Source organism: Sinohyriopsis cumingii, chromosome 2 (genome assembly GCF_028554795.1).
Source record: "Sinohyriopsis cumingii isolate HCF-2022 chromosome 2, ASM2855479v2, whole genome shotgun sequence".
Taxonomy (NCBI): Eukaryota; Metazoa; Mollusca; class Bivalvia; order Unionida; family Unionidae; genus Sinohyriopsis; species Sinohyriopsis cumingii.
In genome coordinates, this window is record NC_142962.1 from 12,125,030 (window position 1) to 12,150,214 (window position 25,185).

General features: G+C 35.9%; 1 protein-coding gene across 5 annotated transcripts in view; it reads right to left on the reverse strand.

Annotated features, from left to right (window-relative positions):
- The window catches only part of LOC149804340 (uncharacterized), a 74,721-nt gene extending 66,642 nt beyond the window's left edge, over nt 1-8,079 (reverse strand). For 3 of the 5 annotated variants that reach the window (XM_089939079.1, XM_089939046.1, XM_089939070.1), the window contains exons 1-3: nt 7,790-7,994; nt 6,247-6,363; nt 1,575-1,631 (exon numbers count right to left, since the gene is read on the reverse strand). Coding sequence is in view for 3 of the 5 variants with exons in the window: in XM_089939046.1 (XP_089795172.1) it covers nt 1,575-1,616 (42 nt within the window). In the remaining 2 variants the exon portion in view is untranslated. Of the gene's footprint in view, nt 1-1,574; nt 1,632-6,246; nt 6,364-7,789 lie in introns of all 5 variants that reach the window. The other 2 variants (XM_089939052.1, XM_089939060.1) reach the window with 2 other exon arrangements.
- Nucleotides 8,080-25,185: the final 17,106 nt, after the last annotated feature.

Below are 25,185 nucleotides of genomic sequence, written 5' to 3' on the forward strand. Positions count from 1 at the left end.
TTGTTCCAAATGATTTCACAAAGTTTAAAATTATCTGGTACTGAAAAGCAAAAACCTGATGGACAAAATAATTATAGACCTAGAGCTCTTCCGACAATTATTTCAAAACATATTTAATGCGTTATACTACAATGATGTGAAGTCACAATTTCCAATAATCAGTTTGGTTTCAAAAAGCAAGATTCAACAAATCTGTGCCTCTATGCCTTTGAGAAAAATGTCTACTGTTATGTAGAACCTGGAAGTCCAGTGTTTGCAAGCTTTTAGACACTAGTAAGGCATTTGAATAGGCCACTCATTGAACAAGCTCTAAAAAAGTTGCTTGATATTTGAATACCCATCTACATAGTTCATACTTTAGTTAAATGGTATGTCAAATAGTTGTACTATGTGACCTGGGGAAGTGTAATATCCAGCTCTTTCCATGTAACCAATGGGGTGAGGCAGGGAGGTGTTCTTTCCCCTTTGTTATTTAATATATATATAGATAAGTTAAATCAAATCTGTTCAATGAATACCAAATTAGATTATTCCAATCTTATTGCTGCAAAATGTATTGTGTTCCTCTGTGGACAAACTTTAGTGAATGTATGAAAAGAAAATTAGTTATTCGTTATAATTATAGTCTTCATTTTCTACTAAGCCTTAGATGTACAGACTATGTAGTCTGAAATAAGCAATTCTCATCTTATCTTATTTCAAATTGTACATAACAAAATTGTCGAGGTGACCCACCTGACTAGATAAACTATTGTTAACCACCAAATTATATGTGTCATGTAAAAATTTAACCTGCCAAATTCTAGCTGATCAGATTGATCAGTGGCTCACTGGAATGTTTGCTAATAGGTAAATGGTATTATTGAATATGAAAAGATTTCTGATTTTGACTTGTGTAATAGTTTCACTTTATAATTTATTCAAACTATTTTTAAATAAAACAGTAAAAGTAAATGCTATTTTTGACTTGCCATTGACTTACTATAAAGTGCTAATTTTGACTTGTCACTTACTATAAATGACTGATTTTGACTTGTCATCGACTTACTATAAATGACTGATTTTGACTTGTCATTGACTTGCTAAAAATTAATGATTTTGACTTGTCATTGACTTACTATAAATTACTGATTTTGACTTGTCATTGATTTGCTATAAATTACTGATTTTGACTTGTCATTGACTTGCTAAAAATTAATGATTTTGACTTGTCATTGACTTACTATAAATTACTTATTTTGACTTGTCATTGATTTGCTATAAATTACTGATTTTGACTTGTCATTGACTTGCTATAAATTACTGATTTTGACATGTCATTGACTTACTATAAATTACTGATTTTGACTTGTCATTGACTTACTATAAATTACTCAGTTTGACTTGTCATTGACTTACTATAAATTACTCATTTTGACTTGTCATTGACTTACTATAAATTACTCATTTGGACTTGTCATTGACTTGCTATAAATTACTCATTTTGACTTGTCTACTCATAATACCTACTGGTGTTCTTTTAACATCTATTTCCTCACCCAGAAAGGAGATATAAAATACAAAAGTTAGCTTACCATGACCACCACTTGTATAATTGTAGCTCGCATTATATGCATCCTAATATTCTGCTCCTACAAAAATCAGAAAATTAGTCTCAATCAACACAAAACATTAGTACATCTGTAAGTCTAAATATAACTCTCCCATCTTTCATACTCCAATTCTCTGCTGCAGTGACTCCAGCATGTTGGGTAAAATGTTAATACTAAGCTAAACTTGTCCATCTACCACCCCCTACATGACACTTGCATTCCTACATAATAATAATACATTACATGCACTATGTAGTACCCATTTTTCCTTAAAAGATAAAAATGAAAGTGACACATCCTTGCATTAGTTCCTATATACATTTAAATTTAAGGAAAATCTCCAAGTATTAAGTTTGATGTACATGCCCTATTTTTTATATCCCATTTTTAAAATGCTGCTTTTCAAATTTATGTGACAGACTGTATTTTAATGATGTTGCAATTGCCAATACAGTGATTACATACAAATCAAACAGAAAGGTTAAAAGCACATTAAATGTTTTAGTATTCTTTTTGTAAGACATATTTGGGCTGAACTGAATATGTTTTTGGCATTATGCATATCTCTGTAATTTTTGTGTTCAGAAGACATAAACTTAGACAAAACAATTCCAAATTTATGGCAACCTTTAAAAATCTATTAACTGGCAGCTTTCAAGATTTCAGTCTCTTAAGAAGCCTCAAAAATTACAAAAAGGTTTTAATTCAGATTCTGGATTCTTGTTTAGAAAATCTGAAACATGTGGGGCACGGGTGGTAAGCTGGAATGTTTTATGACACATTTTGAGCTACTGGGGTATCCACCATGATTTATGGTTAATATTTATCCACAGGTGATACTGATAGTATGACACCCATTCAAGGTCTTGCATTCATTTTTGTTTTCAAAATACCCTGAATAATGTGTCAAGGTATGTTACTAGCTATCATAGATTTGGTTTCTCCATTGATTTAACAAGTTGAAAAATGCATATATCTTGATAGATAAGGAGTTCTATTTTGATAGCAGATGGGTTCATTCAAAACTATGAGGGTCCATCCTCAACCCTGACCACAGCTGAAAACTATTTAAAGGTATCAAAATGAAGTACAGAAAAGGCAAGATGGAACTTTTGACATCAACCATAAGGTCAAGTAAGTCTGGTTTTCAAACTTGTCCATGACAGGGTTGACACGGTAATGGTAAAATCTGTACCTTTTTCATTGATGTCAAATCACTGATTACCCTATGTCAATGCCACCATTCTTTCAAAAGTAGTGGTGATAACAATACTTGTTTGATGGCCACTGTTAATGCTTTGTTGGATGTCAGACCTGCTACACAGTTATAGTTTTAGTAAAATGTTTATGTTGATACAACCAACCATTCCGGAGAAACCATAGAATTATTTTCAAGATGGCCACCAAGAGATCCATTCTGAAGAATAGCTGAGTAACATTTAAATATACAACCAACTATACCTTGCATTAAATATTTCACTGAAAACATCTGCTCGGGAGTAATAGACATAAAAAAATTCGTGACAAGTACCACTACTGTGGACGTTATAAATTAGGAAGTCATATCTGCACCACACTCATGCAGAACCAACTACACAACATAACAAAGTGTTTCAGTGAAAATGAATGTTAATATGACCATCTATTCCAGAGAAGGAGTGATAAAAAGATTTTCAAGATGGCCACCATGGTGGACATGTTGGATGTCAATTCAGATCTGTCTCCAATCTGGACACACCATCAACTATCTTGTATAGAAAACATAATGTCAATCTTAACAACCATGCTGGAGAAGCAGCAATAACAAAATTTTCAAGATTCTTTGAAGACTGACATAGGAGAGTCCATTCAGCTAATATGCATAGGTAAAATGGAACAACCCAATTCATTTGTAGTTATAGGTAAATCAAAGAAATGTGTGCTGAAGAACTGAAAGATATTAAATTCATTGCCAGGTTGGATGAGAATGCTGAAGCCAACTTTATTTATAGTTATTGCCAAGTTTGTGATCAGTAACAACATTTCTTTGAACTTGAATTTTACTCTGTACCTAAAATGCAAAAGATTTTAATTTGGTAGTCGGAAATGAACAAGTGGGATTCATTTTTTAAGGTAAAATGTTGAAATGCAGCCATGATTCAATGTAGGATGAGCCAACTGCAAAGCAAGCAAAACCAAGCAAAACTAAACTTATTTTCTGTACACAATACAGCCTGACAGTCATAAGAAATCTTGTAGTGAAAATACTATGTCAATGACCACGCGGATCCATTAAAAATGAGTTGTCATAACAAGATTTTCAATACAGCCACCAATTGGTCAGGTCAACACCATTTTAGTTAACTATATCAACACTGTACAAGTCTTTTACTGGAAACCACATGTCAGTGTGAAAGACCATCTGCTTAAGATGGCCATCACAGCAGCCATATTGGATGTCCAAGTAGTACCCTATTCATTTAGGACCAACTAGATCCCTAGCAAGATGAAACCATGCACCAAGTTTCATGACTTTTCTCCTAGGACAATATATAGCTTAGGAATAACAACTGCTCATGAATGACTGACACAAGACACAATTCACATGGACATAGGAACATTTGATAAATTCAAACTAGACTTACCAAGTTGAAGTTTGATTGTAATTACATGAACCCCATAAGTGCCTAAGTGATCACATGAGATGACGCTAGTCATGTGACTGATCAGCCTTGAGAGCAAAGGAAATGGAAGCCTCAATGTCTTCTTGGGTGGGAAGTGTTAAGGGTGACCATGTGATCACTAAGACACTTATGGGGTTCATGAAATTACAATCAAACTTCAACTTGGTAAGTCTAGTTTAATTGATCTCATTCACTTGCCCCATAAGTGCCTTGTGATCCCGTGAGATGTCAGAGAGTCTTACATTTATAGAATAGATTAACAACAACTAGAAGAAAAAGAAGAAAACTTGTATATGTTGATATTAAACCAGATAACCCAAAGTTACATTGTACATTACATGACCATTATAAAATTCTGGATGCTGACAAGGCCTTTGTACTGAATTCAGTCTTGTCATTAACGGGCTTGTTATACAATTTCCTGAAAGTACAGACTAGCCCAACCAGATGCCTTCAAGATTGTACCCAAATGTTCCCCTTTAGCAAAGACCGCAGAAACAGATGTAGCCCTTAATGTGCTTTAAGCCTGGAAGACTGCGGTATCAATACCAGACATTCTCATAACAATCTTGATACTGTGCCTTTAGCAACTTTTTGATCTGGAGACCGACTGTGCTGATGAATAAATGTGTTTCAGAATTTCTCAAACGTTTGGTCCATTGCAAATAACACTGTAAACAAGACACAACACAATATTTTGTCATAGAGATAAGATTGAAAAACAAAGGGCTCCACATGTTTACCTGGTTTAGATTGTTTCAGCACTGAAGGAATGTGTATTTGTACACTGTTAACACCAAATTTAATACTATTTGTCTGCATAAGGTGAAATGTCTGACACCTCTGTCCTGTTAACAATGCAAGCAGCATAGCTAACTTCTTAGTAAGTTCCTGCAATGACAATTGGTCATTGCCTTGTAAAGAGAGAAAATAGTTAAACACAAGCCACACATCCCACATAAATGAGTACTTTGGAAATGAAGGCTTTGCAATGAACACCCCTCTCATAAATCTCTTAAGTAAAATATTCTTGCTTAGGTTGGATTTAGAAGTAAGAATAACTAATGATGAAATTGCAGATCTAGCTGTATTTACAGAACTATAACCAAAACCTCTATCTACTAATTCTGTTAAAAACTCTATGACAATAGAATCAAGTTGATTAATCTGTCTTTGATTTGAAAATAACATCCACTTTTTGGAGATGACCCCAATACTGTTTTTTAACTGATGTTCTCTTTGAACTGATGATGAGGAAGGCAGCCCAGTGTCTGATAATGCTTGATTTTTGATGACTGCAACACTTTCCTCCAAAATCGTAAATTACGCTGTTATTTTTGTCATTTTCTTCTTTAAGACTTGCTCCCAAACTGACAGTACCATGCAACCATTGTTCTGATCAGCCATGTGATATCTCATTGGATCACAAGGCACTTATGGGGGGAAGTGAAACACAATATCTCTTCTTGTTTTAAACCAGTTAAGAGCTACAAATCAATAAATTTTAAGAAATTTTTAACAAAGGATGTCAGATGGGAAGAGCACTATCGATCATCACTTCTTTAAAATGTGTCTCTGTGTACTACAGAAATCTTTCTTTTATTGATAGTGCCACATACTATTTCCATTTTGTTTCAAACTTTTAATCTTTTGAAATAAAAATTACAAATTATAAAATATGAAAATAACTTCCATAGCCATTTTTCAAGAATTATCTAAATTCTGACAGAAACTTGGATCGCGTTTGTCATGACAATATTACAAAAGATTTGAAACGCATTTTCCTAAACATTTCTCTTAAGACGTACTAAAATTTTCACAAATGTGTAATCCACTTCACCCACTATTTTGATGCTTGCGGATGATGAAAGCTGCTTATTCATAATTAACAATTAATAGCTTTGGTCAAACGTCTCCATCATAATAATCATCGACTTTGTTATCCTATGCATGATTTTAATCACCATCATCATCATTGCTCTTACATTTACCTGTTATCTTATGAGGTTGATATGGAAAAAAATATATACATCAAGTCTGGATAGACATCTAAATGTTGTCAGGTTATCAGGCTCATTCATTGTACAATCTTCTCTGAGGAATGCTTACTAAAAAAGAAAAAAAATATTAAAATGAAATATAAAATATCACATTAAACCCATTTAACCCAAATCTGGGTTTATTTAATTTTTTTCAATAATAATAACAGTTTATTTGATACAAATAAAATCATACACACACCACATGAAATGAGGCAATTTTAACTACATTTTGAGACTACCCTCAAAAGTTTAATGAGCCTCAAATGCTGAGCGGAATTTACAACAGTTCATAATAATACATCATATGACTGAGTTGCACGCCCTTTATGCTTAGAATGGCTATACTGCTGGTACATGTAAATATGTACTTGACAGGACAGAATGAGAGAACTACTGGTACACTATTATTTCACAGCTTAAGTACAAGAATTTAATATTTAGAATAGGAGTATTTTTGTCCTATTCATACAATTAGAACAAGTTGTTCTCTGTCACTTGTTTGCGTTTTTCTAATGGTATAGGTCTTTGATGCAAAAGTGGCAAAGAACAACTTGTTGGTCTAATTAATAAGTATCATTATACAACATGTAGCTACGTATCTTTATGTTTAAAAAGACACCAATAATATACATTTTTTGTTGATTTTATAAATAAATGACTACAAGGCAGTGGTTTTACATGTTTAACCTATGTTCTCTGTGAAGTCAACATGTATACATACCCAGCCACATTTTTACATTTTTGATAGCCATGCTGTTCTTGATCAGCAAAACAAAATGAAAGAAAAAGTGTGATGTCATACCTGTCAGGTATAACATGAGTATAGCATTGGAATTTCCATTTGTGCTTAATTTAGAAATGCTATTTTTATCTTAATATGTGGACTCACTGATCAAAATCTGACCTCTACTTCTCTTTACCTTCAAAGCAATTTGCTTTTGCACATGGAATGATTTTACGCTGCCTCAATAATAATAATAATAATAATAATTAGTATTATTTATAAAGGGTGACTCATTTAGTCAATAAGAACTGCTCTTTGTAGAGGCCTTCTTAAGAAGTATAACAATTTATATAAAAAATTTTCTTTGTATTTACTATTTATCTGAACATGTCTTAAGTGTTATAAATACTCAATTCTAATAATTAGTATTTATTTGAACATGTCTTTGGCATTATAAATACTGAATTCCATTATCATCTATTAGTAGCACATACATATTCATTATATTTCTTCTTAAATACTGTAATATTTTCTGCAGAATTTATGTGCAATGGAAACTTCTTCCATAGAGCTATACCAGAGTACTGGAAGCTTTCCTTAAATTGCTGTTTTTGTTTTTGGCAGATGAAGGTTTCCTGTGATATTGATCTCAACTGAAAATGCTATTATTATGACATGCATTTCATACCTCACTTAACTAAGTTGTATTTGCTTCGTTTGAAAAAATCATAGTATAATAAAAGCGTTAAAGGAATAATTGTTACTTACCTTCAAATCAATCCACACAATCCTAATATGACAACCGATATACTTGTTTCAACCTGTAATGTATTTACTGGTACATGTAGCTGTACCAAAAATAGAATACCTAGTTCCATTGATAATGAAGTGAGAATGTATTCGGGGTAAAACAATTCAAAGTAAAATAACAAATGACAAATGAAGCATTTCACCTGCTGGTAACTTAATGACCTGATCATGGAGAAATTACTTTTGTGAGTTCAATATTTTCATGGGACAAGCCACTCCCTTGCACTTCAATTACAAATACAGGGATCCCAAAAAGCAGTATAGGGTTATGGGGGATACTAAAGGAAATATAATTATGGTACCTATGACAAATTTACACCAATTAAAAATATCCGAAAGGGTTTTTACTCCCTTTATTGACTTTTAACCCTTGTCATCAGTTTTTGTAATATGAATATAGTGTTCCTTTCTTTCAAGTAATTCATACAGTGAGAGATGATAACAATGACACAAAAAGCAACTGAATAATCATCTATTTATTTCCATCACAGTCCCTACTGAGGCCCTGCAGGCATTTAAAATAGACATGTGTACCAGTGGTAGGAATGCATGCATTAGATAAGTTTGTATTTGGTAATATTTGCTTAGAGACAGTTACTAATTTGCAGGTAGTACCAAGAATCTTACCTGTATCTTTATTTGTGATGAGCTTATATTGCATGGGATTCTTTCTCAATAGGTGATGTTTTTTTGTTTTTTTATTCTCAAAAATATATATATATATATATATATATATATATATATATATATATATATATATATATATATATATATATATATATATATATATATTTATATATATATATATTACATTTATGCAATCAGGATCATACATATAGATCTTATACAAGAATGGAGTAACAGATGAAAATGAGTTTTCAAGAGCCTATCTCAATACAAGATGCCAAAGTAGGCCTAGATCACTCACCTGGCTGAAATCGACATGGTAGCCAAATGCAAAAGCAGCTAGTACTACATGTATAACTTTTGTCAAATTTGTTCCAATATGTTGATTGTCATGAGTATCTTTTGTTAAATATTTTATGGCACATTGGACAATTTGCAGCACATTTTTAAGGCTTTAGTGCCAGAATATTATTTGTTAATTATCTTGTTGACCATTTGTTATAAAGACGGTACGTGAATTTGTTTTTTGTAAGTCATATTTGTCACTGGATCACTATACTGTAATAGGTACGAATTTGAAAGGCCTTTATGTCAGTATACTTTGTGTCCAAGTCACTCAAATTCTACCCATCTGAACTGTTTTTAGAAAAAAAATCTTTAAAAGCAGTGATACAGAGACACCCGTCTAAAACAGAATTTTAAAAAATTGACCAAGCCTTAGTAACAAGCATTTATATTGGTTAAAATCACATCATGTGATGAAAAGAAATAGAATATGTTTGTTCATAATAATAGAAACAAGGTATTCATGTGCTAGAAGATAATGGTTAAAATAGAGTCCTGTTTTATTTTTTCAGTTTCATAATTATTTTATAATTACACAAATTTAAATTTTAAGAATTGAACTTCAAATTTAAAGGATTCTTGAATTCTTCAAGCTTGACATTGATTGTACATTATGCATGAATAGTGTTTAATTTAACATGGCCATTCGTGCCAAGTGTGACTGATTTTCAAGCTTCATGAATCCTATAAAATATTATTTTCAATTCTTAAAAATGGGGGACTGGATTATCTAGTTGTAATATTATTTTCAAACAGTTGTTCTTCCTCTTATGAGGCATATATCAAGATTCGCCCTCAAAACATAGATGCTGTCTTGCACCAAAGTAAAGCAGTTGTACTATCTGTGTGCCTCTCTTCCCTACTCCCCTTTTAAAGTGACTGTGCAGGGCTAAGTTACTGGAATGGCCAAGTTAATGAGGAAAATAAACTTTCAGTATAGATTGCTATATCTTGGATTAAAAGGTGTTCCATCTAAGGTGACAAGTGGATCAAAATTACTGTTCTAATGTAAACATTAATGTAAAAGAAGATAGCCCTTTTTGTCAAGCTGCTTTTTATTTAGCCAAGTATAAACATCAACACGGAAATCAGTCAAGTGTGTGGAAGGTGTGGATGAATAGACATTAAAGTGGTTATTATGACATTAAAGTGGTTGCTATGATGAGCTGTTTCTGTCAAGTGTGTGGAAGGTGTGGATGAATATACAGACATTAAAGTGGTTGCTATGACATTAAAGTGGTTGCTATGCCATTAAAGTGGTTGCTATGATGAGCTGTTTCTGAGTTGGAAAAGCTACATGAGCAGTGAGTAAAAATATATCTTACAATCAACCTGTGGAAACTTACTTCCAGATCCAATCTTGCAACGGACAATATTTGTCAGCATTAGCAAAAAACATTATTATAAGTGGGAAAGCAGCCACGAGCAATTGAAAAAGATGAAATATCATTGAATGGATAATTGTAAAACTTGACCAAGGTGCACTTGCCTCCCCCAAACCTCTGAACCCAAATAAGGGTGTTCATTTTATAGCACCTGGGGTTCACTTAGGGGTGTGTGTACTTGACTTAACAAATTAAAACTCAGCCTGGACAGCCCTCTGATTCTCTAAAATTGTGTTTCACACTTAGCGATTCACCAGGGGGTGTTCTTGCACAATGGAAAAAATGAAAAATCCTATATCAATTACCTGTGAAAGTTATTCAATAGATATTTAACATCAGTCACCAGGCAACCTCCTTTTGCCATATTTTGTTTTGCTCCAAGATTTTCATACAAGGTTCAGATTCACATTTGGTAACTAATAAATCAGCAATGCTACAGGTAAAATCAACATTCTTACGATAGAAAAATGGGGCCTTGATGGGGGTTTGTCCATGCCACTGTTTGGTTGGTTGACCCCCTTCTGCTGAAATATATATATATATATATATATATATATATATATATATATATATATATATATATATATATATATATATATATATTATAAGCAAACTATATATCTGCCAAAAGAACAAATGTACAACATTTTTTTTTACCCGCTGAGTATACTACTTCTGTATTCCAGGCTGCTTCTTCTTCTTCCAATAATGTGCTGGCTTTCTCTGGAACATACTGGCTTGGTGTGAACTATGTACATATGATGGGAGGTCCAAATGCAGCTAAAAACAGGTTCAAAACTTCCTTGGTCTGGAGCTAAGCGATTCCCATACCATCGCCTGCTCTGAAAGCATCAATGGAGGTGGAGTTTACTAGGCAGGCTGGTAAGGGGTTCCACAGGCAGATTCCTGGTGGGATAGATGATAGATGTCACCTTATTGACTAAATGGTGGCTGGGTGGGTGAGCACAGGTGATAAATGCACAACAAAAACATAATGGAAAAAAAAAATTAAAAATTAGTTCAAATAACAAAACATTTAGCCTGAAAAAATAAAATCGGGTAGCTTCCTTGTGTAATATGAGTGAAGAGGACAGACAGAAAATATCAAGAAAAAATTCAAACGCTATATGATATACCAGTAACCTAGTTTGTTCTCTTGTTACTGAATTCATGTAAAGCTGTGATTCACTGTTGCGACATTGTGGGAGTCAGTTACATCGAAGGCATAATGAACAAAGGTGTCACTGCCATTCGTCGAATCTGTATCAAACATGAGGAAAATCTGCAGGACACAAACACCATCATACTTTCTTTCAACCCAACATATCGCATGGAAGTAAAAGTTGGATTTTGAAAGGTCAAAGGTGAGGTATACATACCAAATCCACTCCACGTTTCAAGTGTCACAAGTACTGTTACTACGAAGACAGATGCTCTAGAATCACTGTGCATAGCCGATATGGCGACTCTTAACATTGGGAACCCGAGCGTAAAGCCACCCACGTTGTATAAACTGTGGAAAAGAGTGTCACGCCAACTCAAAAGACCTCAAATACATCTTCTCCAGAGGCATAATATAATCTAGCGCCTCCCTACATGGCCCGACCTTCTCGACTACAAAAAGGACCAGCCCAAACACAGTAATGGATGCACAGACCTAAACAAGTCTATCCGATACAACAACTTCAAATATTCCACATTATAAGCCTTAAAAAAATAACCATAATGCCCCAACACCAAACAAAAAGAAACACAATCAGAACAGGTAGTTCAAGTGACCTTATGACCCTGTAATAGGCTTAGCGATTTTGAGGACTTGGATGCAGAAGATACTGCTCCGTGTCTGAGGGCGGTTCCAGACCCACGAGCAAAACATTTGAAGCCGTATTTCCTCCATATAAATAAGCATATAGAAGATTTCCCTCGCAAAAGGTCTAACCTAATTACTACACCTTCTCTATTTTTAATTCATAATGAAGAACATCATCGTACAATGGAACTGTTGAAGACTTTAAACCAACCACAATAATATTATTCTGCTTTTAAGTGAACACGATCCTGCAGTGTTGTGTCTGCAGGAAATCTTTTTTAAAAGATACAGAAAACATCACTTAAAAAGTACTCCCTTTTTAACACCTACTCTAAAAACGTGATAGAGCCTTAGAAGGAGATTTCGTTGTTGTGAACAATAAGGCCCATCATAATGCAATCCTTTCTTTAAACACAAATGTACAAGCCATTGCTGTAAATGTCACTCTTCGTCGAGTGATAACATTTTGTTCCTTTTCTATAGCACCAGATACTTGCTACCATATGAATAATAACAACCTCGTTCAACACCTGCCTATCCCTTTTGTTCTACTTCGGGACTTCAGTGCCAATAACATTTTATGAGGATTAATGCACATAGATGACAAAAAGGTAGAAGATTTCCAGACACGATTTGTGTACATAAAGCACAAAATAGCTGACATATTTACATATAGGAAACGTGTACATTTATGTGTCTATATTTGACAACTTGTTCCCATTCTCTGCTTTTTGGATTATGATTGGAAGTTCGCTGATGACCTTCATAGCAGTGATAACTTCCCAATCTCTCTAAAGAACATTAACTCTACCATCGATGAGCCAATTCCACAACGGAATTTAAAGAAGGCTGACTGGGCCAAATTTAAAACACTCTGAAAAACTAGACTTAACAGACATGCCTTTTTAAATGTTAATGATCCTATTTAACATTTTATGTCTATTTTACTAGTGATTGTAGAAGAATGCATTCCTAAGTTCTCGCCCAACTTTAAAAGAATCCCAAAACCATGGTGTACTAAGAACTGAAAAGATGCCATTAGATAAAATCGTTAAGCATTGAGAAACTTTAACAATCGTCCGACGCCTGAAAATTTAAGTTGGATCACAATCGGGGTGGGGGTATTTAATATAAAGTATGTACATTTGCCAGAGATGTTTACTATATGTTGCAAAAGTTTAATATAGCCTAGGGACATAATCATTTACATAGATGTACACATGGAAAACATTTCCTTGAAATCAGAGATGGTCATCCTGGAATATGACTGGATTTTGGATGATTTGGTATGGAATTATCCCATGGTGAGCATCACTGTTGGCTTTGTAGTGGCCATCATCAAGAAGTGGGCAAGGGTATTATTGTCTTCCAGGAGTCCTTGGGAGGGCGCTTAAAGTCAAACGTACAAAACTGTCATTTCAAATTCAAAATTTCTTAGATGCAGCCATAACATTAGAAGACAGTTCAGTGTTCAGGTTGTGGTGGCATGGTGGGGAGTCTTTTGGAATAAGCAGTAAAAGTGTGTGTGTATCGGTGTTCAGGTGGTGGTGGTGTGGTGGGGCGGCTTTAGGAATAAACAGTAAAAGGGGGGGTTGCGAGCAATTGCAATTTTTCTAGGTGGCTTTTGTTGTTGATGGAACTTGTCAAATGTTATGCTTTAAAGAATGCTGTTCCACTGTCATACTACATTTGTTTAAAACAAATATAGCTTGTGACAAGCAAATAAGTCAAAGCTAGATGAATGAAATTAAGTAAGATCAAATGGAAAGGCAGTGGTGTCGCTAGGGGGTGCGGACCGCACCGGGTGACACCATCTCAGAGGGGTGACACCAAAATGACTGTCTATAAATTTTTTGAATTTTTATGCAGGAAGGAGGTGCATGGGGGTGACACCATGAGTAACCGCACCGGGTGACACCAACCCTAGTGACGCCATTGTGGAAGGTATTAAAATGTTACAGACTAAGTCCTATTTTGCACTTTGTTTTGTGCTGAAAATCATATTTCTTGTCTTCTCGGTTTTGCAGTATTTCTCCGATGGTGAGCCCAATGAGACCGCTTGTACATGTGATTATAAAAGTGCAGGTCGAACTTGATAATGAACAAGGTTCTCGTACGGTCTGCGGATTTTGCGACGCATGCTTCATTATCTCCAATTATTTCATAAATTTTTGTTTTTCTTAATAATTTCATTACCAGACTGTAAATTTACGGCATCATTGTATGCATATCGTTTTTTTATAAGCCGAAAACAACAATGCGTCGCTTGGTTGCATTAATTTCGTACGTCCATTGCATTGAATATTTTCTTACAGTGCATGATCATTTTTAACACGCATTGTCGAAGTAGCGAGTCATGCCTTGCCACATGCAAGGGTGGGGCATGAACAGTCTATTGTTGACACTCCTTAGCTCATCCAAGCACATAGAGCTGGTTAGGACTTAGAATTCTCCTATTTTCGACCATAATTTTCTACCAGACAATTTGTTTATGAGCTCGTCAATACATGCTAAATTAAATGAGAGGAAAGAACCTATCAAGCTATAATACTCGATAAAGTCATGACTGCGCTGAGGTTCCTCAAAACACTATTACAAACACACCTACTCGATGGTTGGTATTAAACCAATATGACATTTTTCAATGTATCATTCCAGCACATCTTGTGTTAGTACATGCATGGCAGATTACATTTGCCAAATTTTTCCTGACAATCCCAAGTTAAATATCTTCAACAGCGAGCCATTATGATATACAACAAACACGACTTGCCTGTGTCTAAGATGCAACTAATATATACCTGCCACTGACAAAATTATGGTGTATAATGTTTTGCAATTTACAAATAGCGGTGATGCTATGACGATCACGTATTTGCCGACGTTCATTATTACGACTCCTAGGACAATCACACAGGACAATGAGAAGCATTCTATGCTTGGTACCAATCTTATGCTTCCAATCCGTTTGGCTTTCAGGAAGAAATGTTAAAGTATTGTTGATCTGATGTGGACATTTTACGTCGTTGCTATGGACAATGTCGACAGTTATTTCTGGACCACGGGGATTCTTTGAAGGGAGCTCGTACCATCGCTAAAGCGTGCGGATTAGTGTACAGAAAGACATTCATAAACAAATTAGCCATCATACCCTTTCAAACTGATCTATCGGTCAGCCGTCATTACTTCACCAAAGCTCTGCGCTGGTTGCATTATTTGTGTGATAGTGAAGACACGCTAGAAACTGGGAAGAAAAGAAAACTGAAAGTCTTTTAGTGGATGGCTAGGATTTATAATACCCCAGATCATTTACGAATTCAATGGATGCTTATTTCACGAATGTCCCGCGTGCTGGCCTCAACGAAACAAAACGAATTCTGAAAGTCCTTTCTCAGAGATCACCATGGAAGAGTTGTACAAGCTATTCCTCATGGAGTCCGATTCCAGAAGACCAAGAGAAATGCAAAGAACATTACCATCTGATCATTTTATCACTTTTGAACACGTGGAAAATAATGATTGCCGAAGCCATGTTAAATTGTTTGTGACGAAAAATGGCACAACATCCGATCTTGCCCAACACTGAATACTAACATATCTGAGCCGCTACATTAAAATGGCTGACAAAAAAGAAAAACTAATGAAACGCGTGTAAATCATTGGAGAGAATTTGATCTTGACCAATGACAAAGAAGTGACATAGTTTGCACCTCTCCACACGTTTGGAAATGTTATAACAGCAGCACACGTGACAGCCGATACTCGTTTAAAATTGTACGAAATCTCAAATCTTTTAGAAGATTGGGTCCTACACCTTGACCGTTTGGGTGCAAGGACAGACGAGCACACAATCCTGAATGTTGCAAGCGGCGGTCCCAAACATTAAGAATACCAATACCGATTTATACCGAGACCGACGGGGAGAAATTCATACGAAGTGCAGTCAAAGCACTGAGACTAAACGATTGAGTCAAGTGGTACACTTTGACGTGTTGCAACAATCTTTTCAATTAAGAGATAATGAAGAATTTCGCGTGACCACAGTGGATCAGCACCAAATTGTATGCATAAAAAACCACCAAATTGTCAGTGACCCTTTGTATAAAGTATATCAAATTGTGTACCAGAAATGAGTACCCTTTCCAGACCACAATACTTTGTCTTATGGACAAGCAGAGCTCCATTATCAAAGGGGAAGACTTCCAACGCAAACACTTAATTGAGAATACAAACTCCGACCTAGAAAGACGACGAATCATTCACCACAGCAATCGAGTTAGAGACTCACTAAGGACTTCACCTCCAATGAGGAACTCTAGTATGATGCCGTGCCTTGTGATCACACTGATGCCGTAACCTGAGACATTATTGATGCAGTATGGCCTTGCTGATCCTCTACTGCTACAGTGGAAAGCGATGACGTTCTTGTGACAATGGAAAGCGATGCCGTTCATTACCATGTACCTTATCGCTCTGCTAGTGAAAGAAATGCAGCACGACCTTTCTGCTCTACTGTTCGGTGATGCATTGCGTGTTTCTACCTACGGATTTCATTTATGAGCTTGCAATTCACTCCAGATATTATCACCAATTCACCCGTCAAATAAGAATACACATTTCATGTGACTTTGTTGTGTGGCACTTCATAAATGGAAGTATAAATACCTGGCTTACATGGAACACGCCAGATGGTCTCCGCGCTGTCACTGCCTTCCTTTGGTGGACCCAATATAATATCATCCTTATGGAACTATAAAAGAATACATTCAATGTTTGTCTCTTTAGCTAAGAGAGCGCATGTTAATTTAATTTGATGGCAAAAAAGGAACTTCCTACCTACAATCTGTGCAAGGCGAATGAGAACGGAGATATCAGGCATAGCTCGATGCAAAAATTCTCAAAAAGATTCATAACGACAGCTACATCTCATCGCAGTTGTTAGCATCGGCAGATGCCAGAAACAACTAAGCACGCATCACTTTATTTTGGAGTGCCATCGCGGTTTCATTCTGTAAGACATTATCATTGATCATATTAATGGTAATAAGTCAGACAACTCCATCGGGAATAATTTGCACGGAGAAGTTGGTAAGCATAACAGGACAGCGCTTCCGGTGCAAATTTTGGTGAACAAGAACTATTGGGCTCAATGTTCCAAGCAGAGAACACACTAGTTACTATCATACGTTCAATTTTATTTGCTGCAATGAGCAGGAATACAAGTCTTATTTGCCAAATCGCAGATGCTGGTTTTGTATTTCTTTTTTTTTTTTTTTTGGTAGATGCAGCTTAACGCTTTTATTTTGCTTGTGACATGTCTTTGTTCTCTGTTGTTAGTTTCTTGCTTCTGCTTGGTTTAGGTGTACAATTAGACGCTATATTATAGTATATTATAGAATGGAGAACACGTTCCGTATGCAATAATTATGATGCAAGTTCACATGGCGAAGTAAGGCGCGTTAAAAATCAAAATGTTCTAACTAAGCATTTGAGCAATACGAGATACATTATCGTCAAACAATAAGTCACTGTACATCGTTTCGTGTTGAATTTTATTACTGTGTTATCACAGAAAATGTTGTAGATAACGTGGATGGCAGCAAGACCTTTAACAGAATAGAAAAATGGTGAAGAAGTCACAGCCAAGGAAAATTATCAAAACGGTCACGCTAGGGATGGTAGCAGTTTTAAAACTCCACATTTAGAGACAGCAGATATAGATAGAGGAGAACAATACATATTTCATTTTAGCCATATTTAAACCTGGACAATTGTTGCAGAAGCAAGCAGAATTTTTTTGGCCCTTCTACAATGTGAGTACACCTTCAATTTTGCCCAGACACATATGAAGATTATTGTTGTAATATACTGTGTAAATATTTTTGTTTTCTTATTTATCAGATCAGGCTCATCTCTGAATGGTTCTTTAATGGACATGAGCAAAAGTGCTGACACTATCATCCGAATTAAAGCTCTTGTCGTCTTAGCGATATAGTCCGATTTTATTTAGAGTTATTGTATTCAGATCGTGGTGGTTGCCCTGAAATAACTCATTTCGAGATATTGTTTTCCGTCAGATATAGCTCCAACAATACGTATAATGTAATTCGCCTAGCAGCCTAATCAACTACATTTTGGAACTTAGCGCGATAACTTCTGTTATGCCTGCCATATGTTCTTCCTTACATTATCCCCCAATGTGTTATTATTGCCTGCGTCATAGAATTTACTGAGTGGGGGTATCAGCATCTCGGGGGCAGAAAAATCAACATATCCTCACAGACATCTGATGCCTTAATCACATTACAGCTTAGCCTGATCTCCTTGTCTTGCTTTTATAACATTGTAATGAAAATCATACATTAAATGCTTTGATAACTCAAGAAAGGCAATTCCATAAAAAACTATGCTTATTTAATTTCAAATTCGCTTTCCTTCTTTTGATAGCTGCCAACACGCAACTTAATTTAATTTTTGCGTGTTATGTATATTTATTGTTTATTGTTTTTTTAATGATTATATGTATGTATATCTGTATTTTATAATTGAACTTAGTCCAAAATCAAGTTAATGGAACTGACCAGTGACATTTATTTTGTAAACAACACTGCATAGATGATATTTCTTTAAGATGATAGAATATCCCTAAACTTGTTGGCAAATTTGAATGTTTTAGTGAGGAGACTGACCTCTTGGCTCTATTCTTCTGTCTTAGCTTTTGATATTAATGTTGTTTACCTGAAAAATGTATAATTCTTGCCTTAATATTCCGATCAGGATCAATCTTATTGTTGTTTTCAGTTTTTAATTTGAGTGAATTTATATATTAAAATTATTATTCACTGCTATAACAATGTGCTCAATAATATTCTTGGACTAAAACATTAATTTGGAATTATAGTGTACTTAGTCAAGGACATTTTGGATTATATGGTGACGCATCATAATACCGTTAACACATTCCAGATCATTGGCAAATTTGCATATTCGAGATCAGAGGCAAATCAACACATTTAATATTGGAATTTATTTGGACCACCAACTGAATTAAGTTAGAACATCACACATTTGGATTTGTAATAGAACTTTTAAGGCTTTGTGGGATTTAAATTACAATACTGTAAGTTTTTGAAAATATTTCACTTTGTATTCTACAGAAATAAATAATTTGTTGAATTTTACAAAACTTGTTGCTTTTCACTCTTTTTTGTTACTTAGTTTAAGACCATAGAGTTGTAACAGAAGGTATATCCAGATACAACTTAACACACTTGACATGCTCACCACGCATCTTGAAACGCCATGTAGAATCCAGACAGAACCCTTGCGTTGGAAGATAACCATATTAGATCCATGTTATTGTCTAAGACCATTTCTGGCTTTAAATCAAATTTGCTTCGGTTAAGAGCCATACATCATTTGAAATACAATTGCTCGCAACTAGGATGAACACATGTACTTCAAAAACACCTACATTATCACACAAAAACACAAAGGAGCACCAGTAAATATAAGATCGGAAATAAATTGGTGAAATTCAAATTGTCTTATCATATGGTGACTTGGAGTGACTCGATTCAACGATATATTCGAGAGGTTCATCAGGCTAACCTTGCCAGGATGACACAAATTTGTCAAGTTCTGTTACATAGTCCAAAGAATATGTTTGATGATAGGAGGGTTGCTTTGTGCAAATCTGTTGCCTGCAAGAAAATATTAGGAGAATATGACCGAATTATTTTTTTAAGTAATTGTCAGCAGTTAGTACAAGTGTCAGATTAATATAATGTATCTGCCTATGATGCATAGTACATACATTAATATCATTTGTCTGCCTATGTTGCATAGTACTTACATTAATATCATTTGTCTGCCTATGTTGCATAGTACATATATTAATATAATTTGTCTATGTTGCATAGTACATACATTAATATAATTTGCCTGCCTATGTTGCATAGTACATACATTAATATAATTTCCTGCCTATGTTGCATAGTGCATACATTAATATAATTTGCCTGCCTATGTTGCATAGTGCATACATTAATATAATTTGCCTGCCTATGTTACATAGTGCATACATTAATATAATTTGTCTGCCTATGTTGCATAGTACATACATTAATATAAATTGTCTGCCTATGTTGCATAGCACAGATATGATAATTGAAGAGTACAGATATGATTATACAGAATGATTACCTTGTTGTGTCAGAGAGATAATGCTGATAATTTTGGTCATAAAATGACCCCAAGATAGGTTCGCCACTAAGGTCTGCTATCTTGTATGTCACATGAGTTGTCTTCAATATTTCTGACAAAAATTATTTGGTACAGTTCGCCATACTAACTTGCTGAAAAGTTGTCTTCAATATTTCTGACAAAAATTATTTGGCACAGTTCGCCATACTAACTTGCTGAAAAGTTGTCTTGATTTGCTAAGTATCACTCAGTCACCCACATTACACTTCATCTAAAAAAATTATTTGTTTACAACGCTGTCTTGGTTATCATTGCTACTAGATTCTGCGTGCGTCATTCGATTACTCCTGTGTTTCGTATTATTATAACTGGCAACTTAATATCTCAGCTCATTCAGATGTATTTTGTGGGGATCTTTTGCATAATGCCTCAAAGTAACATTCTTTGGAGTCAGAGTAAATCTATCTATAAGAAGTGCCTTGCCTTTGTTAAATGTAGAATAATTCTTGATTATGTTTTCCTCTAACCGTGTCTCAAAGGAGTTATTACAAAATTAATTGTCTATTTTCGTTTTTAACTTTTTTGTGTGCTAAGGTTTCGTCTTTCAGCTTATGGCTTTCTGGGTTTGGCTGTTCCTATGGAGACTTATATGGAGTCTTTGTCTATGCGATCTCTCATTCCTGTCGGCTTGACTTTGGGTAGCTCATCACACATAATTTTATCACATTGTTCTTTTTTCTTTTGGACGGTCTCATAGCAAATGTCATGTTGCGTCGCTATGGTGCCAGCTTAGTTGTAAGGTTTGTTGCCATCAACAGGCTCACTGGCATAACATTAATGGTCCAAAGGATTATATAGGCCAGAGGATATGTGTCCGGCTAGAGTCCAGCCACCTTTTGCGCATGTGGATCAAAGGCGCTGCCCTATATTCTGTGTCGCTTTCGCACAGCACAATGGCCAACTATTATGTTTCCTTGAAAACAAATATCATTGGAGCAGGCATGCATTATATTTTAGCATAACACAAAACTAAACACAGTTGTTATTTTGTTTGAAGTTTAGACAACAATACTGTCCTATCATGATGCAGAACCAATCAAGACTGCTTAACTTACTGCTTCCTAAGCATCCTCAAAAGTAACCCGGAAGGATTATTATACGCTTCCACGGTTCGACGATGTCTTGCAAGGGGCAAAGTTCTTCTCTAAGCTGGACTTTAGGTCCGGTTATTGGCAAGTTGAGATAGAAGAACAACACAAGCAATATACAGCCTTATCGGTGGGTCAACTTGGTTTTTTTATGAGGCAAACCGAATGAGTTTTGGTCTGTGCAACGCGGGGGCTACTTTTCAGCTTCTTATGGAGAAATGCATAAGAAGAAATGTACCTCAAAGAATGCCTCACCTTCATGGATGATATTCTCATATTCTCAAGGGCGTTCAACGAGCACATAGAACGGTTAGAAGCTGCGTTCGCACGCTTACGCACGATCTTAAGCTGAAACCCTCTAAATGCGAGTTGTCCATGTCCTCAGTCGTTTATCTGGGTCATGTTATATCTGAGGGAGGTATAAAGACCGACCCGGAGAAGACCTCTGCGATTAGGATTTGGCCAAAACCTAAAAACATTAAGGAGTTAGTCAGATTTTAGGGTTCGCAGGGTACTATCGTCGCTTTGTCGAGATATTAGGACAGAATTTTTTAGTACAAGTAACAAGATTTAAATTTTCTCTAAATGGTATTAAAAGTTGATAAATTATATTGAAAGTAAATTTCTATTGAAAAATATTGAGATTGAATCCATTTAATTCAGTATTACAATTATATACTACTTAATACAGATTGCGCCCTTATGATCAAGTACGAACCGTCCATACATACATTTCCCTTGTATCCTAAAGATGGCACACAAAGAAAAACTACATGTAAAGTACCGCATTGCGGAAACCTAGAAAAATCATAAGCTATTACTAATCGCGCTGACGTTGAAGAATTGTCTGTCTAATGACGTACATAGATCTAGACGATAATCTGTAAGAGACTACGAAGCCTCACTTTGAGATTCTGGCCAACGCAAAGAGCTAGGAGCGTGCCATATTTGGCATTGTCTTAAGAAACGGGTATTTAAACCCCAACCACGGGCTGACACCAGTTTTGGTGGCCAGAAGCTCAAACAGACTTTTGTCTTTACAGGTAAGATTATGATCTATGTACAATTTTTCATAGCATAAGACTTTTAGTGTTATAAGAATTTTTAGTGCTAAGATGTTAACCTAATATCAGTATGTTTAGATCATTTTAATATTTCTTAACTATTATCTAACATAATGTATTAGAAAGTTTAATTGTTTGAAGAACTTGTATTTACTTATAACTATATTATTGATTATAGTAAAAGCAACGTTCGCTACCAACTTCATACTCAGTAATAGTTAAGTTAGAAATAAAATACTCTTTAAGTGATAGAGTTTAATATGTTGACATTTTAGAATTAATTCAGTAAAATATATTTCAATTACGATATTAGTCTGAAATATTGAATTTTAGATTCTTTTACTATTGTGAATTTATTCGATATTTAATTATCTGTATTACATTTTAAATGGCAATTATTATACAAGTATGATGTTGGTAAGTGAAAGAATTTTGTAGTTTTATATGTATTTCTTATATCCGCAAATTGAGCTTGTTGTAGTTTGATATTGAAATGTAAGTTTATATGTTGAGTATTTCAATAGTTTTGCTGGCCAGAAGCTCAAACAGACCTTTGTCTTTACAGTTCGACCCGTGTACTCTCTCATGCCAAGCTTCCCCAACATGTAGCTGTATTTCCAACATCTTCAAGTGACACCTCTTTCAAGAGGATTGAACTTCCTTTCTTCTCTCTCTCTCTCTCTCTCTCTCTCTCTCTCTCTCTCTCTCTCTCTCTCTCTCTCTCGGATTTGAGAAACGGATTGACTTAGAGTTTACGAAACAAATCTTCACATAAAAGCTGGTGAAGAAAAATCTTTCTTTCGTAAAAGAGACATTCTCGAAGATGGCACAACCATTAAACGCTCTGTTAGAGGGCCATCACACGAACAATGCGACTCGAAAGAATAAGTCCAAAAACACACAAGAAGTTCATTGGACTTGGGGAACTGCCCAAGAAACTGCCTTTTCAACTCTAATAGACAAGTTGACCTCTACTCCATCTTTGCATTTGCCGACTATACTAAACTATTCATCGTGCATACGGATGCTAGTGGCTCTGGTTTAGGCGCGGTCCTATATCAAGAGCAAGAGGGTGTGAAAAGAGTAATTGCCTACGCTAGTCGTGGTATGAGACCCAGTGAACGACGCTATCCAACTCACAAGCTTGAACTTTTGGCGTTGAAATGGGCAGTGACGGATAAATTCCACGACTGTCTCTTAGGTTCTTCCTTCGAGGTGGTCACGACAGCAACACCTTAACATACGTCATTTCGACGACAGGACTGGATGCTACAGGGCATAGATGGGTTGCAGCTCTAGCAAATTACAATTTTTCAAGTTTAGAGCAGGCAAAAAGATCGCTGACGTCGACTGTCTCTCTCGCGTTTACCACAAATGTTCCCAGACGTGGTAGAAGCTATTTGCCATGCAGCCACTGTTTCTGTACCCTTGATTGAGAGTATTTCGGATGATCCAGCCCCTCATTTGGCCGATGAGGTTTTTGCGTCTAAACATTATCATAACATCAGGTGGGACAGGGAACAGTTGACTGATAAGACTCTAGCGAGAATTATTGACCTCAAGAGTAACGGTTTCCGGCCCAGGGAGGAGGATCTCCAGAGAGAAAATTCGTCATTGCAGAAATTTCTCCGTGAATGCCACTGCCTTGTAGTAGTTGAAAACGGCAGTGTCTATAGAACCACGTCTCTTGATGGTCAATCGATCAGACAAATAGTGATCCCAGAGTCATACCAGAGCCTAGACTTGAAAGGTATCCACAATGATATGGGCCATCAGGGCATGGAGAAGACACTCTGGTTAGCTAGGCAAAGGTTTTATTGGCCTGGTCTGGAGAAGGACGTGAACTGCAAGGTGGAGTCTTGCGAACGGTACGCAGAAAGACCCCAGTTAGGGCAATAGCCAAATTAACCCCAATTCACACCACCCACCCAGTGGAGCTCGTCTGCATAGATTCTTTGTCTCTTGAGCGATCTAAGGGAGGGTTTGAGAATATCTTGGTGATAACTCATCATTTCACCAGGTATGCTCAGGCTGTTCGTTGCCGCAATCAGACAGCTGAGACTACCGCTAAAGCCCTGTATGAGCACTTCTTTCGAAATTACAGTTTCCCGGAAAGGCTTCACAGCGATCAAGGGCGTAATTTCGAGGGTAAATTTATAAAGGAGTTATGCAAATTAGCGAAAATAAAGAAGTCTCGATCCTCCCCGTTTCACCCACAGGGGAATGGCGCCTGCAAACGCTTCAATGAAACGCTCTTAAAAATGCTATGGACATTGGAGGAAGAGCAAAAACGTCATTGGAAGTCATACATTGCTTCAATTGTCCATGCATATAATGCTACTAAGAATGATTCCACCGGATTCTCGCCCCATTTTCTTATGCTTGGGTGGCACCCCAGGCTTTCTGTCGACGCCTATCTGGGCACTACACCAAATAGTGGCAAGGCTGCTGCAGTGCCTCACGCGTACGTGGAAAAACTGAAAGACCGCCTCCAATTTGCTTACATGGCAGCAGCGAGGGAGTCGAGCAAGAGCCATGCTAAGAACAAGGCCCAGTACAACAAAAAGGTCCACGAGTTCAAACTTGAAGTAGGGGACCGAGTCTTAGTGCGCAACGTTGGACTGAAAGGGAAACAGAAATTAGCCGACAAGTGGTCCAAGGATGTATACCAGGTGATATTAATCCCCATTTTAGATAAACCTGTGTACAAGGTGAGGAGGGTCGAGGGTTCGAAATCCACGCGCAGGTTGCATCGTAATATGTGGTTTCT